The sequence below is a fragment of the Rhinichthys klamathensis genome, unplaced genomic scaffold (assembly GCF_029890125.1).
Source record: "Rhinichthys klamathensis goyatoka isolate OS25496 unplaced genomic scaffold, OSU_Roscu_1.1 h1tg000486l_1, whole genome shotgun sequence".
In the NCBI taxonomy this organism is placed as follows: domain Eukaryota; kingdom Metazoa; phylum Chordata; class Actinopteri; order Cypriniformes; family Leuciscidae; genus Rhinichthys; species Rhinichthys klamathensis.
In genome coordinates this window covers 217221-233423 of record NW_026606973.1, presented here as the reverse complement: position 1 = coordinate 233423, position 16203 = coordinate 217221, and the positions used below count along the sequence as shown (strand labels likewise).

General features: G+C 40.9%; 1 protein-coding gene across 1 annotated transcript; it reads right to left on the bottom strand.

Moving 5' to 3' along the window:
- Positions 1-1188: 1188 nt before the first annotated feature.
- Positions 1189-14242, bottom strand: LOC130072349 (protein bicaudal D homolog 2-like). The gene is made up of 2 exons (XM_056237419.1): positions 14126-14242; positions 1189-1839 (listed from the first exon to the last, which is right to left on the bottom strand). Exons 1-2 carry the CDS (start codon positions 14206-14208, stop codon positions 1542-1544), a joined length of 381 nt encoding a protein of 126 aa, XP_056093394.1. The 5' UTR covers positions 14209-14242; the 3' UTR covers positions 1189-1541.
- Positions 14243-16203: the final 1961 nt, after the last annotated feature.

The following is a 16203-nucleotide window of genomic DNA, read 5'->3' as shown; positions in this document are numbered from 1 at the left end:
AAATGCAATAAATACATTTGTTATAAGCTTTCCATCGAAAAACAGTGCTCTATCATCGATGCTTGAGGCTTAGACCTTTAAAATGATATATAGTTTGCCAAGATTAATGATCTTCTTTCACGTTAAATCCATTCATAAACATTAAACTAGTGGGGGGAAAAAATGCTTCAGAGCGCCGACGCACTGGCGAAGGTTAACAGGTTAATCATCAACGAACACCACTAACCACTCGGTGAGTTGCACAGTTTTGAAAACGAACGTTAAGGGTTGTTTTAAGGATATGTTTGAGCATGCCCATAGACAGCCACTCTGAAGCGCTCAGAGGCGATTTTAAAATAGTCAAAAAGTCGAGACAGGACCCATCGTCAACATTTCTAAGTTCACCACTCTAAGACTCAATAGACTCAAAGTGCTAAATACCGGAATTATCCTTCAACACTGTTGTCAGCTTGAAGATCCTAAAATGTGTGCTGGGCCTTTATAAATACAGTGATTCAAAGAAGCCATTCATAAATCGACGTCAGCTTACAAGTAGATTATGAACTTTCGTTTCAAATTTTATTTTCGACCGCTTCATCTCTCACACATCGCAAACACAAAAGAGTAAATGCCTTCTATATGGAGATGAGTTTAATCTCATTCGTAATCTACTGACAGATTCCCAATGCACAAGTAGGAGATTATGATAATATTATCAAAAGCACTAACCCTATTCGTCACTGATCTAGGATAAATGTCTTTCTTAAGCCAGAAAACTAGCCTGAAATATTGTGTTTGCCAAAAAAAGTCGTGTCAGAAGACAGAAACGACATATAAGGCTTCGCTAATGTTCATCTACAATGTACAAACACAAACAGCCTTGCATTATGACATCACTATAAGCATGAAACAAGCCCTTCTCCACGACTTCACCGTGTAAAGCCGCGTGTCAAGTAAACGTAATCAAGTCTACGACATGTTAAAGCTTTCAGAAATAGATCTCCAGCCACTGACATCTACGAAAAAGCAAGCCAGAAACCCATTGACTGATTTATTTATATGTACGCTTGTCGTTCCCGCCCGCCTCACGAGTGACATCGCTAAAAACGCTCGCTCTCAAACCCGTCGTGTTGATATTTTAAATTCGCGCATGAGAATTTGGCACAAATCAATGGGTTTTCCTGCATGTCAACAAGACAGGAGGAGGTTTGCATATCAGTTGTTCGGGCATGTAAACACGAGTCACCTGATTGGACGGGCTGCTGATTTCAGAGGCAGGAGAGAGATGGACAGAAGAAAAAGGGCAAATAGCTTTTGACTTGTGACGTTATCACAATTCAACATGGCTAGCTCTCCCTAGCACGTCTAATCTAGAAACGCGCTGTGCAATTCGGTTTGAAACACACTTAGACTAAACTTACATCATTCTGCCCCTAAGCTAGCACTACATCATGCATCTGGCTACGAGAACGCTAGCAGCGCTAAACACGCGGATACATCGTATTGGTTAGCGCAGAGCAGGCAAGAGCGCGTGAGTTGAGCTTTATACATGAGCCGCGGCTTCAGTCGCAGTAGATCTTGTACTTCTCGCTGCAGAACACGAGTGGCGCTCCCACATCGGCGCGAGCCCCGGCGGGGACACTTACGTCAGACGGGGTGGATTTAGCGCGCGAGTAGCCGGTTTTAGCGCGTCCGCGGCGGATCTGCTCATGGTTGACCTCCAGGTCCTCCTGTCGCTGTTCTAGCGCTAGCTTCTGCTGGATAGCCATACGCAGGAGAGAGTTCAGCGTCTTCTTCTCGTCCTCCGCCACCGCTAGCCGTCTCTGCATCTCATCCAACTGAGTCACGTACTCGTCACAGCTGAGAGACAAACAGAGAAATAAACATCAAATCACGTGTCTTAAACCTAACATTTCATTTAAAGAGGAACTATGATGCTTTTTTCCATCAGTCTTTACTGTGTAATGTTGCTGTTTGAGCATGAAAAAGCTCCAGTTCTTCTCTATATCAGTGTCAGTGTTTCTGAACTCCTGAAAGAGTTTCTTCCGGGAATGAACACGTCACAATATTCCTCATTATAATAATTCATATGCAGAATAAAGGGGCGGGGCCTGGTTGAGTTAGTTAGTAGTGTGTTAAACTACCCTTATGGTAAGGGGCGGGACTTTCCCAAACACACTTGAAGCACTTGACCAATCACAACACACTGATCCAGCCGACCAATCAGAGCACAGTGATCCAGCTGACCAATCAGAGCACAGTGTGCTTTTCAGGAGGAGGGGCTTCATAGAGACTCTCGTTCAGCTTATGCTGAATTAAGACGACACGTTCAGTTTTTAATTTACTGTTCTCAAACTCAACTAAATTTTTTTTTAGCCACAACACCGGTCTCATCTCACCCACAATCAACACTATCGCAGCAAGACTAGTACATACATGTTTTTACATTGACACGGTTTTAAGAAAAAATTTACAATGCGAGTATGTGTCATTAAAATGACTGGTCATTCACATTTCAAATTGAGAGGAATTCCTTAGCAAATTAATTCAATCTTTATATTGAAACTCGGGCTGTTTTCGACTAAGGATTTTCATAGTCGAATCTGATTCGTTAGATTTTGCCGTAGTCGACTGATAGTCGAACTTTTTTTTTTCTTTTTTTTTGGATAGCAGCTAGATGTTCGGTTGAATAACTGTTCGTCTGTTATAGGACAACTCGCTCTACGTTTATTTAAAATGAACAGCAAGACAACTAGAAGTGAATGTGCTTTCCATGAAATGAATCCTTAACACAAAAAAAAAAAAACGTTGCAATGAACGTGCTTTGTTTTAAATAAATCACACACAGTAAACAAAACCTTAACAAAAAAACTTTGCAATTTAGACGCGCAAACTGCGTGCCGGTGCGGTGAGACATAGCCTACATGCTGATTCGGCTTGAAGTCGTTCATCCTCGGATGCGGCGTCGCGCGTGCTGTTACAAAAAAAGCTGTGCACACAGCCAAGCGAAATGGGGTCTTGCCGGTCTTGCGCACCCAACGCGTCATTTTTTTTGCCGTCCGCATCTTCGCGCTCGTGCGGAGGCGTCGAGTATAAACAAGGCTTAAGCCCAATTTATACTTCTGCGTCGAACTCACGCCGTAGCTACGTCGTAGGCTGTGTGTAGCGCGCATACCCTTCGGCGTACCCTGACGTGCACCTCTCCAAAAATGTAACAACGCGTCAATTCTACGCGTACCACAAGCGCTGTGATTGGTCTGCTAGAACCGCTCCTCGGCTTTTACATGCTCCCTCTGCATGTGTAATTGCGCGTCAACGCGGACAACGACGCAGAAGTATAAATGAAAACCAACGCGTAGTCTATAGCGTAGAGGCTCCGGCGTATGTCCAACGCAGAAGTATAAATCAGCCCTTACTCACTCCGTGTCAGCGCGCGCTCTGATCGGTAAAGGTGCACAGACCTCTCCCGAATCATCTCCAGCACTCAGCCTTCGATCGCACCACTAACTCCGCCTCCGTTTCCCTCGTAAGATGATATTAGTATTGTCACGACCGGCTCAAAGCCGTGACAAATGAGTGGAGGACATAGTGAAGTTGGTCAGGTTGTACGTGTATTTATTAACATAAATAGAAAAATATATATAACAGGAAATCAATTACAACACAGCTGCCATTTCTGTCTGACAAGCGGTGTTAAGATGTCAGACAGAACTAAGATCAAATCATAGCAAAGGAAAACAAAACAAACCCAACACAAAAAGGTACAGGAGCAAAAGCTCTCACAAGAGTCTTGCAGCTCTGAGGATCTCGAAGCTCACTCCACATTCTCAAAGCCTAAGCTTATATACAGGTGTATATCACTTGATGATCCTACACAGGTGTACATCATTCTCTTGATGAGTCTCCCAGTCACACCCACCGGTCGACACAGCGGGAACAACCGGAGACCCGTCACACACCCCCCCTAAAAAGAAGAGAGCACAGAGTCTTAATAAAAACAAACAACTCCCACAACTCAATTTGTCCAAGTAGCAATAGTTGGTTCGGCCTGCAATTCTCCCCAATCCCGTCAACTCTCTCACTTTCAGCAACCTGGCGCCTAGGAAGCAAAATTAAGAAAGAAAAAGAGACACAGTCAGAGAAAACAGACTTTAAAGCACTTAAACACGGGACAAGGCGTCAGCAGTTACATTCTCTACGCCTTTAATATGGCGTATATCCAAAGAGTAACTCTGAAGAAACTAACACCATCTCATCAGCCTTTGGTTGGGGTTTTGTAAGGAGTGCAGAAAAACTAAAGGATTGTGATCCGTATAGACCACCAGAGGTCCTTCTGATGACCCAACATACACCTCAAAATGTTGTAAGGCCCAAATTAAGGCAAGTGCTTCCTTCTCGATCACAGAATAATTAAGCTGATATAAATTAAACTTTCTAGAAAAGAATCCAATCGGATGATCAATGTCATCCTCAGACGTTTGTAACAAGACAGATCCAGCACCCACATTACTGGCATCGACTTGTAATTCAAATGCTCTATCAAAACTCGGAGCTGCCAACACAGGAGCCTCTGTAAGAAGCATTTTTACCCGCTCAAATGCTTGTTGACACAATGGTGTCCAGCAAAAATCTACTCCTCCCCGCAACAAATTTGTCAGGGGCACCGCGGCGGTAGAAAAATTTCGGCAAAAACAACGATAAAATCCCACCATTCCAAGAAATCGCATTAGCTCTTTTTTTGTATTTGGCTTAGGATACTTATCTATTGCCTCTACCTTTGCACGAACCGGACGTACTTGGCCTTGCCCAACAACCTTTCCCAAATAGGTCACGGTGGCTTTTGCGAATTCGCATTTTGACAAGTTAACAGTCAAGTTGGCTGATACAAAACGATCAAACAGTGCTCTAATCTGAATTAAGTGTTCCTCCCAAGTTTGACTAAAAACAACGACATCATCTAAATATACAGCACAGCCACTCAAACCAGATATCACGCGATTCATTAAACGTTGAAACGTTGCTGGAGCGTTACGCAACCCGAAACTCATAACCTTGTAGGAAAATAATCCTGAAGGCATAATGAAAGCAGAAATCTCTCGAGCTCTTGCAGTTAAAGGCACCTGCCAGTAACCTTTTAGAAGGTCAAACTTGCTCACAAATCTAGCATTTCCTACTTGATCTACACAATCCTCGATTCGAGGTAGTGGGAAAGAATCAGGCTTTGTTACGGCATTCACCTTACGGTAATCCGTACAGAATCTGAATGACCCATCAGGTTTGTTCACTAGTAAAGATGGGGAAGCCCAACTAGAAAAAGAAGGTTCAGCGATGTCATTTCTCAACATATACTCGATTTCATCATTCAATTGTTTTTTCTTATTTTCCGACACTCGATAATAACGTTGACGAATTGGAGTTGCACCTCCCACATCAATGTCATGCTCTATTAGATCTGTACAAGAAGGAGTATCAGAAAACAATGTAACATATTCCTTAGTCAAATTCATCAAATCAGTCCGCTGTACATTCGACAGATGACCAAGCCGAACGCTCAAAGAACTCAGTGCTTCTGAGTTTCTAAGACGACCTTGAAGAACACAATCTCCCAGGTAGATTTCACCTTCCTCCCCAGCTACTGGAGTCGGAACCAATTCAACACTGTCATTATTAACAGAAACATCTGCAAACATAACAGGTTTAACATGCGAACCAGGCAGACTAACTTGGTCTTTTGTCATAAGGTCTTCGAAATCTTTACAAGCATAATAAGGCTTTAACAAGTTTATTTGACACATTCTAGTCTTTTTTCTTCGATTTGGCGTATTAATCAAATAATTCAAATCAGAAATCTGACGAGCAACAGTATATGGTCCGACAAACTTAGCCTGAAACGGTGACCCAACAACAGGCAACAACGCCAGTACCTGGTCACCAGGTTGAAACGAACGCAACTCTGTTCGACGATCAAAAAGTAGTTTCATTCGATCTTGTGATCTGCTCAAAGATGACTTTGCCAAGTGGCACGCCTCATAAACTCGTCTACGAAAATCACTAACATATGACAAAACATTTTTCGGTGGATCAGACTTTTCCCAGTCAGCAGATAAAACAGCCAACGGACTTCGCACGTCGTGTCCAAAAACAAGGTCGTTTGGACTGAACCCAGTACTTTCTTGCGCAGCTTCCCGAGCCGCCATCATCAACCAAGGCAGACCAGTCTCCCAGTCCTTACCCATTTGAACACAGTACGACCTCAAAAGAGATTTTAACGTTTGATGAAATCTCTCCAGTGCTCCCTGACTTTGGGCATGATAAGCACTGGAGAGGTTATGTTGAATATGAAGTTGTTTCAACACTTGACCGAACAAATTAGAAGTGAAATTACTTCCCTGATCAGATTGGATAATTCGTGGTATTCCAAATATTGAAATGAACCGAGTCAGCGCCTTTATGACTAGTTTTGCCGTCACAGAACGTAAAGGATATGCAGCAGGATATCTAGTTACTTGGCACATGATTGTAAGCAAATACTCACTACCTGCTTTTGATTTGGGCAACGGCCCGACACAATCTACAATGAGATGTTCAAACGGCTGACTAATGGCTGGAATCGGAAAAAGAGGAGCAGGTTTCAAAGATTGATTTGGCTTCCCAGTAAGCTGACATGTGTGACAAGATTTAATATATTTAGACACATCACGCTTCAATTTCGGCCAAAAGAACCATCTCAAAAGTAATTTGTACGTCTTTTTCACTCCCATATGCCCAGACGTATCATGAGCAGTCTGTAACACTAGCTGCCGAAGAGACTGAGGAATTACAACTTGCACCATGGGATCACCCAATGCAAACTCTCCCTGTGGCACCCATTTTCGAACTAGCAATCCTTCATCTAGGTAATACCCAGATGAAAGATTCTCAATTGAGTCATATGATACAACCCGGTCAAATAATTCAACAAGAGTTGAGTCAGTTTTTTGTTTTTCAACCAGTTCATCACGTGACACTGATAAAATTGAAGGGACTTCTAGAGTTTCCTTCACCACCTTCTTAGATTCATATTTTACCTCAGCTTGGGTTTTACTCATAGATCGTGTTATCACACAAGTGGGTAACACACTTGAACAGGTCAAATTCTCACCACCATCTGGTTTCAAGATCATTGGGCATGGTGTTACCACTAGATGTGATGAATCATTCCGCCAGACACGATCACCAGCCAAGTCATTCCCAGAATTACCTGTATTCCTTCCACAGGCAAGCAGGAACGAACAGCCACCTCCACTTCTCCCTGGACCAATACAGATTGCAAAATAACTTTATGCAGTGGAACAGACATAACATTCAAGCCAATGCCCTTAATCAGCACATTACTTCCAGTGTAAGAATCAGGTGAAAAAGGCAGCACAGACTCTAACACAAAGGTTTCTGATGATCCTGTATCCCGTAGAACCTTTACTGGTACGACTTTTGTGGAATCTACCAACCTAACAGAACCTTGTGGAATCTACCAACCTAACAGAACCTTCTGTAACAAAAGGAGTAAATGCTGAACCACATGGCGAGCAAATTTTCTGCACATTATTCACTGTTGAAGTAGTCACAGCCAAAGCCACAGACTTTACAGGAGACCAAGAATTAGATTTCACTTTAGAATTGTCAGCTTTTGCTTTCAATAAGAGACATTCATTCTACCAGTGACCAAACTCATGACAATAATTACACATATTTGCTCTGTCTTTTTCTTCAACAGAGCTATGCAACTGTCTGCTGGGTAAATCATGCACAAACCTGGTAAACTTACTAGAACTTCGCCACGGCTCTTTTTTTAAATTTTCTCCACCCGATCTGTAACCAAAAACAGTTTTATGAGACAACGAGAATTCATCAGCCATGACGGCCGCCTCATACGCAGTGTCAGGTTTATGCTCACTAATGTAAGTTGCAATGTGATCTGAAATGGAACTCTTGAATTTTTCAAGTACCATTAATTCTTTTAAATCGTCAAGTGTTTTTACATCAGAAGCTACACACCAACGATTAAAATAGACCGAAAGATCGTGTACAAAGTCAACATACGTCTGTTTTTCACTCTTCTTCCAGGACCTAAACTTTTGTCTATAGGCCTCTGGAACTAGTTCATAAGCCCTCAACACTGCTGATTTTACAGCTTGATAATCAGAAGCATCCTCTACACTAAGGGAAGAATACGCTTCTTGAGCTCTGCCTGTAAATACAGACTGCAACATAAGCGTTCGCTCTTCATCTGGCCAACGTTGTGCGTCCGCAACACGTTCAAACAATAAAAAGAAACGCTCAACCTCTCTCTCATCAAATTTAGGAATCAATCTCATATTTCTTACCGTATCAAACTTGTACGAACTTGAATCACGTACTGATTCTCCAGTAATAGAAAGTTTACCTTCTCTTATTAAATCCAAACGATAACGTTCAAGTTCAAGTTGTTGTTTCTGCAATTGGACTTTAGAGATTTCAATGTGATTTTGCGCTTCTAACTGCTTTTCTTTCATCTCTACTTGAATTATCAATAATTGCTTTTGTTGTTCAAATGTTAAATGAGACTGTGTTGATGTCGCATTGCTAAAAGTGAACGTGTCTTCTGAAGATTGAGTCTCTAAAATGCCACGTTCAACTAACTCTGTCTTTACCAAGGTTTTAATCTGATCTTTTAGACGTTTATCTTGACTCATCAGATTAATTTTGTAGTATTCTGCAAGTTCTAATAATTGATCCTTGGTTAAGTCATTTAACAAGCTCTCAGACGGTGCGCTAACAAATTCCTCAACGTTTGAGGACATTATGAAAAAATATATGGCTACCAAGTTCCAGAAAAACAAAACAAGCTTAAAGACAGAAGTTGAAATAAGCAATTCCCTCTAACTAATATTTAAACCTACCTAAACTCATCCCTAATCTTCATACAGTTACTTGCAGCGGGTTTTTATACACTATAAACCAGTGTTTGCAATAGCAACCGATTAACGAGTCACTACTACAAACACGGACGTGTTCCCGAGACAAATGCTCTAACTGCTTTCACCGTACAAAAATAACAAACTAAAATAAAAAAAATCGGAAAATCCTGTTAAGGAAATCCCGCTAAACCTACGCAGGGAAAAGCCTAAGCCAAGACACCTCTTTTCTCAAATTTAGTAGCCAATACACCAAATTAAACTCCCGTAACCAACCAGAACAACCAAACCAACCACTAAAACCCTCCACAAGTTTTACTTAAAAAAAATTATCAAGAAAAAAAATCGTTTCTAACGAATTAACCAACTTAACAAAATTAATTTAAACAAATAATAATCATCCAAATGTATCACATTTACCAGAACCAAATGAACGAATGAGTTTCTCTTACCAAAGCGAACAGACTTATCCACATTTGTCCAAACCGGAAAATATTTATCACCTTAAACAACTGACAAGCCTCCATATTTGTCACACTAACAAACTACGAACGAATCTTCAATTAACAATTGGCGGACGACACAAACGAAAGTTAATCAAATAACAATTGGCTGGACGACAAAAACTACTAACAAAACTTTATCAAAACAATTGGCTGGACGAGCCCCCATATTTGTCACGACCGGCTCAAAGCCAAGACAAATGAGTGGAGGACATAGTGAAGTTGGTCAGGTTGTACGTGTATTTATTAACATAAATAGAAAAATATATATAACAGGAAATCAATTACAACACAGCTGCCATTTCTGTCTGACAAGCGGTGTTAAGATGTCAGACAGAACTAAGATCAAATCATAGCAAAGGAAAACAAAACAAACCCAACACAAAAAGGTACAGGAGCAAAAGCTCTCACAAGAGTCTTGCAGCTCTGAGGATCTCGAAGCTCACTCCACATTCTCAAAGCCTAAGCTTATATACAGGTGTATATCACTTGATGATCCTACACAGGTGTACATCATTCTCTTGATGAGTCTCCCAGTCACACCCACCGGTCGACACAGCGGGAACAACCGGAGACCCGTCACAGTATTTAAACATTCTCTATGATAAAAATGTTTGTAAAAAATATTTTAATAGCACGGTTTTGGCGGTTATAGAGTTCTAATGATGGTGTTCAACTATAACCGTCGGTCTGACGGTTATATAAGGTCACACCCCTCATAACACTTGCCTACTATTCGACTATGAGGTGCATAGTCGAATCAGACCTCTCTGAATCGAATCGTTGAATCCTCTTAGAAGTCAGCCCTAAACAGACATTACAAAATTAAAGTTTTAAAAGGTTAAACATTAATGTTCACACACACAACACTCACAGAAAACACACACACACACACACACACACACACACACACACACACACACACACACACACACACACACACACACACACACACACACACACACAGGGTTTACTGGCTTACTGTCATGTCCGTTTTGTGTGGTTTTTGAAGCGCCAACTTTGAGGGTCCTATTCACTTACATTATATGGACACCGAAAAAAAAATTTTTCGGTGTAGGGGGATGTTGTGTTCGGTCTGGACTTGATCCGTTGAGAAGCAAGTATTCCCGAACCAGAGCTGTTCGGACCAACAAAATCATCAGGGCGGGCTTTATACGATGATGGACAGATGATCAACAGTAACGTAATCATCACGTCACCAAAGACCACTTGGGTTGAATTCGTTTACAACAAAGATGGCCGCCGCTGGAGAACTGAAATGTGTAGATTCAGCCATCGCTTCTGTTATAGAAGATGTAGACAACACTTTCATTTAAAAAGAGGAACAGAGAACCACGATCAAGGCATTTGTCGATGGGAAAGATGTGTTTGCCGTCCTTCCTACGGGATTCGGCAAAAGTTTAATTTATCAGCTGGCCCGATGGTCGCTAAGAAGAGGGGGCGCAATGAAAACCCTTTGGTCATTGTTGTTTCTCCTTTGGTCGCACTCATGGAGGACCAAGTGAAAGCAGCAACCGAATGGGCATCACAGCGATGCAACTCAGCATGCACGACGAGGTGGACATAACCAGCGGGCGCTGCCAGCTCCTTTCCGAAGCCCGGAAACATACGTCAATTACTCCGTTGCTCTGATTGAAAGTAGCTCTAACCAACTGAGTGCAGAGGCATTTTGTTTCTTGGTTCAGTTGAAATGCCCATAGACATATAGATAGATAGACGCCCTATCGACCGCTACTGCCTACTGGCACGGACGAGCCGTGGGGCCGCCATCTTAGACCGGTCACTCGCTCCACTCAGTGTAATTTGTTTAGCAGGTGCAATGAGCTTTCAGCGCATTTAATTAATCATACCCAACTGATTTTCACGTGGGGTTTTTTCTGCAAAGGTCATAGTGCTATGATACAGGACATATGGTTCGGCATATTTTAATATTTATAGTGGGCTTAACAGTAATAGAATATTCTGATATATTATATAAAGTAGTCATAATCCCCGAAAAGGGGGGAAAAACTGGGACATTTTGACTATCAATCTGATTGAAAAACCTAATGTTGTGTCTTCAAAAACAAAATGGGGACAGAGGTAGTTTTTTTCTGTATTTAGCCAGGGACAGGCAACCAAAAACGGGGACTGTTCCCTGAAACCGGGGACGTCTGGTCAACCCTATGATATGTGATGTAGGCTATGAAAACGTTATGTACTTTGCAAACCGCACACTATAAATATGATAGAGAAGCAGAAAGAGATAGTGGCAGTAAAGTCAGATATTTTAATAAGTTGAATAAACAATATATGATTATATTATATTAGAGTCTAGTTGAAGCTTTTTATATTTGTCGCTCTCTGTCACACACACACACACACACACTGTACTACCGCGTTCTTCTGCATCCATCTCTTCCCAGCCCTTGACATTTAGCAGCCCGCCTCCCGAGTCCCAACACACACACACACACACACACACACAAATAATGAAGCTACCACCAAAATACTAAATTACCAGTTAAGCAAGTAGTGACTGCCCAACACTAATAATACCCACGATTTCAGTACAATAATATCAAAGATCCTTGCTCCTTCTTAACTCTCTGGTAATATTCTATTCACAAATTACAACCAGTAGTACGGTAACGTTAAGTTTTACTTGTGAAAAGTAATCTCCCGAGCCCTATTTCCGATGGTCCGCCGATTTGAGCAGGAATATGCTGCACAGTAGCCTGGTAATACCAAACTCTGCTACTTCGCTTTGCTTCGCTTCATAGACAGAGTCTGGCATGGCATCATTGAAAAGTGTTTTCTTTATCGCGCGTGGGGGGTGGGGGGGTTTGTCTGAAGTATAAAATCTTTGGTTACCCGTAAGCCAATCACATAACGTTTGGTTATGACGTGTGTTATTGCCCAGCTCAGCCGCATCGAACTTCCACTGTAAACACATGTATGATGCGAAAACGAAACCATCGAGCGAAATACCGGAGTGAACATGGCTGACCGAGTTTTGCTGCCTCCTTAACCTGATCCTCCATGAGTGCAACCAAGGGGGACACAATCACAACTATCGCCTTGCCGGCCTTTGGCCTGCCCAGTTTCTCGCTGACGATCGGTAATAGTTGATAAATTAAACTTTTACCAAAACCTGTCGGGAGTAGAGCCACGACATCACATCCATTCAAAATGTTTAACAAACACTCTTCTTGTTCGGCCTTCAGTTTGGAAATGCCGGGAATATTCTCCACAGCAGAGCGAATTGCATCCCGTGTCTCCATATCCGCGGTCGTTTTCGATTTCCCCAATCTTAAACTCTGCGCTTAGCGTCTACGTCACGGCTCTCAGCCCGCCCTCTGTTCGTTGATTGGCCGGCTGTTTTCAGGCCGGAGGAAAACTGAGAGACATGTCGATGTCTCAGACTAAGTACCGAAGCGAAATGAAATTGAGCGGAAGTACGAAGTCTGACGTAGTCAGACTAGCTGCATAGTGCTCGGCATCTAAACTGCTGCTATGCGACGAAACTAGGAGTATGACCGGTTTAAGATGGCGGCCGTATTTCTCAGTGCCCAGCGGTCAATAGGGCATCTAGTCTCTATATAATATCTATGGAAACACCCCATAATCACAGCCCAATGGAGCAGAATCAGACTCACGTCCTGACTAGAATCTGAGTATGATGACGTAAGGCTACTGACACGTATCTGCAATGAAGATTTACTGTTTCCCATCACTGAGAGTCTGTTCTCACAAGCTATCACCATAAAATATCTTAATCTGGTCAAAACGGCCACCTTACACACACATCTGACCTACATGGAAAATTACCAGCCAGTTTGTTTTTCTTACAGAGAAACCTTTATTTCTCACACACACACACACACACACATGCATAAGGCCTCCTCAAACAGATCGCGAGTACCTACCAAATTGCGCTTAAATGGTCAAATACACACAAATGTACAAAATGACAGTCTTGGTGAGTATGCACATACACACAGTCGGTTTCGTCGTAAGTGAACGTAACAGTTGTGTAACTACATGTGTTCATTATAAAACTGTGGCGGGAATAAGGGAATGTTGTCATTTTTGTTAGCGAACTATGGCAGTTTTTATACTTTTTTGTATTTATGGTTTCTAAATGTGTTTATGCTGAAGTTTTTCATAATGATTAACAATTAACATTAACATTAACAATGGTAGTGATGTTTTAATCTTGAGTCTATGATCTACAAACAGTTAAAAGTCTGGATAGTATTACAGGTAAACAATCAATTTCATAAGGGAAAGTAGAATTAAGTATGTTCTGTATTTTCTAATACTCTTCGAGAGATGATCAATATGACAAAAAGGAAACAGTTACACTGTCATAATATTTCAGTTTTGCCCTATAAAAAAAAAAGTTGACCGTTTTGTTTTTACTGTTGTTAATCAATCTATTCCAGCAACCAAACTCAGTGCTTCACTGATGAGCATGTATTTCACTGGGACAAAATATCCAATATTATTATTGTAAAAATATCATGACTATAATTAGTTTCTGTGATTATATTTTTTTATAGAACCAAAACCAGATCCTGGTGTTGTTCTGTTGATCATAACTGATAATACTGTATGAGAACAGAGGAGATACTGTGTCATAAAACCAAATAGACTATTTTGCTAATGTGTGTGTGTTTATAGGCGTTTGGTGTGTGTGTCTTGTACCGAGTGGCAAACATGGCCCTGAGTGAGGACAACGTGGCCGCGTCCTCTTTCAGGGCTTTGAGCTTGTTGCGACGCTTCATCATGGTTTCAGTCACTATGGCCTTCTCATTCTCATATTTGCTCTTCAGGTTGGCCAGCGCCACCTCAGTGGTCTGAAACACACACACACACACACACACACACAATTGAAACAATCAAATCGTGAAATGTGTGTCAATGCTAGTAATAAACACAACAGTTGCAAACAACACTTAAGATTTGCTGTGCTTCTGCCATAAAACTTTATAACAGCCGTTTGTCTTTCAGTTTGTTGTGCAGGCGGGGCATGTTGTCACACGACGTTACAATGTGTCCCTATTAGAACTATGCTATTCTATTCTAGACTGTTATGAATTCTATTGAGAAACCATGAGAAAAGGGTGAATAAAGACCAAACTCAAAAATAAGTTTATTTTTAAGTATTTTAAAAAGCCATTACTTTATTTGAAAAAGTTAATAATTGTATTTTATTGACAAAATATTTGAGTTTGTCTTGTAATTTTTTTTTTTATTAGATCAGATAACATTTTAATCTGTCATATGGTCATGTTACAATGGGGCATGTTGTCACACTTCACTTCCAATCTTTCGGGGTAAATCAAGAAAAAAAAATACACTGTATTAAAGGGATAGTTCACCCAAAAATGAAAACTCTGTCAGTAATGACTCTCCCTCATGTTGTTCAACCCCGTAAGACTTTCATTCATCTTCGGAACACAAATTAAGATATTTTTGATTAAATCTGAGAGCTGTCTCACTCCTCCATAGGCTTCTTCAGGGATTGAAACTTGTTCCCCGAAAAGTTATTAAAGACATCGTTAAAATAGTCCGAGTGACTACAGTGGCTCAACCTTAAGTTTATCAAGCGACGAGAATACTTTTTCTGCCCAAAAAAAACTAAAATAACAACCTTATTTCAACTGTTCATTTCCTTCTCTGTGGGCCTCGAGTCAGTTCACTAGTGTAACAGCGCAGCGCTTCTGTGTTGTATGTCACATGCATCACACACATGACCAGCGTCGGCCAATAGTGAGCCTGCGTGTGATGTAGCTCTACACTATCACACTCCGCTAACTGACTAGAGGCCCAAAGAGAAGGACATGAATAGTTGAAATAAAGTCGTTATTTTTGTTTGTTTTTGCGCACAGAAAGTATTCTCGTCGCTTGATAAACTTAAGGTTGAGCCACTGTAGTCACTCGGACTATTTTAACGATGTCTTTAATAACTTTCTGGGCCGGCCAGTTTCAATCCCTTAAGAAGCCTATGGAGGAGTGATCCAGCTCTCAGATTTCATCAAAAACATCTTAATTCGTGTTCCGAAGATGAACGAAAGTCTTACGGGGTTGGAACAACATGAGGGAGAGTAAATACTGACAGAATTTTCATTTTTGGGTGAACTATCCCTTTAATGAAACAAAACCACATAATTGTACTAGACGTGTGTGAAATGAATGTGGTAAAAAAGTAATTCTTTGAACCCCAAGAGAATTTACACAAACTGAGAAAGTCAGAAAGTGTTGGGTTGTGCCCCGCTCTATATCAGTTATAGAATTGAACTCTTGTCTTTATTCACATGAACCAAAAACCTCGACATTTCACCAGTAATTCAGTGTTAACAGCTGGAGAGAAGAGAGAGAAAACGGCTTCAGAAAGTTTTGTAGAAACACTGGAAAGTTTGTAAATTTTGCATTTTGTAGAATTTCACCATATAATATGAAAGCATATTATGTAACATTTCATTGTAGATTTGACAAGCAAAGTATTAATGTAAGACAAAATAAATATATAGATGTGTAACAAATTAGCCATTTACACGTGTATATTAGTGGTGTAACAATATATCACACTACATTACTAGATTAAACTGCTATATATATAATGTATTATGATGCATTGGGGGAATATTTGTGGGTCCTGATAATGCCAAATGTCTTATGTTACCAGTAAAAAGTGGCTTACATTCTTTTAAACAAATCTAGTCAGTGTCAGATTTCAAGCATATTCGTCTAATATAGTTCTGTATTTTCAGCTTTAGAAT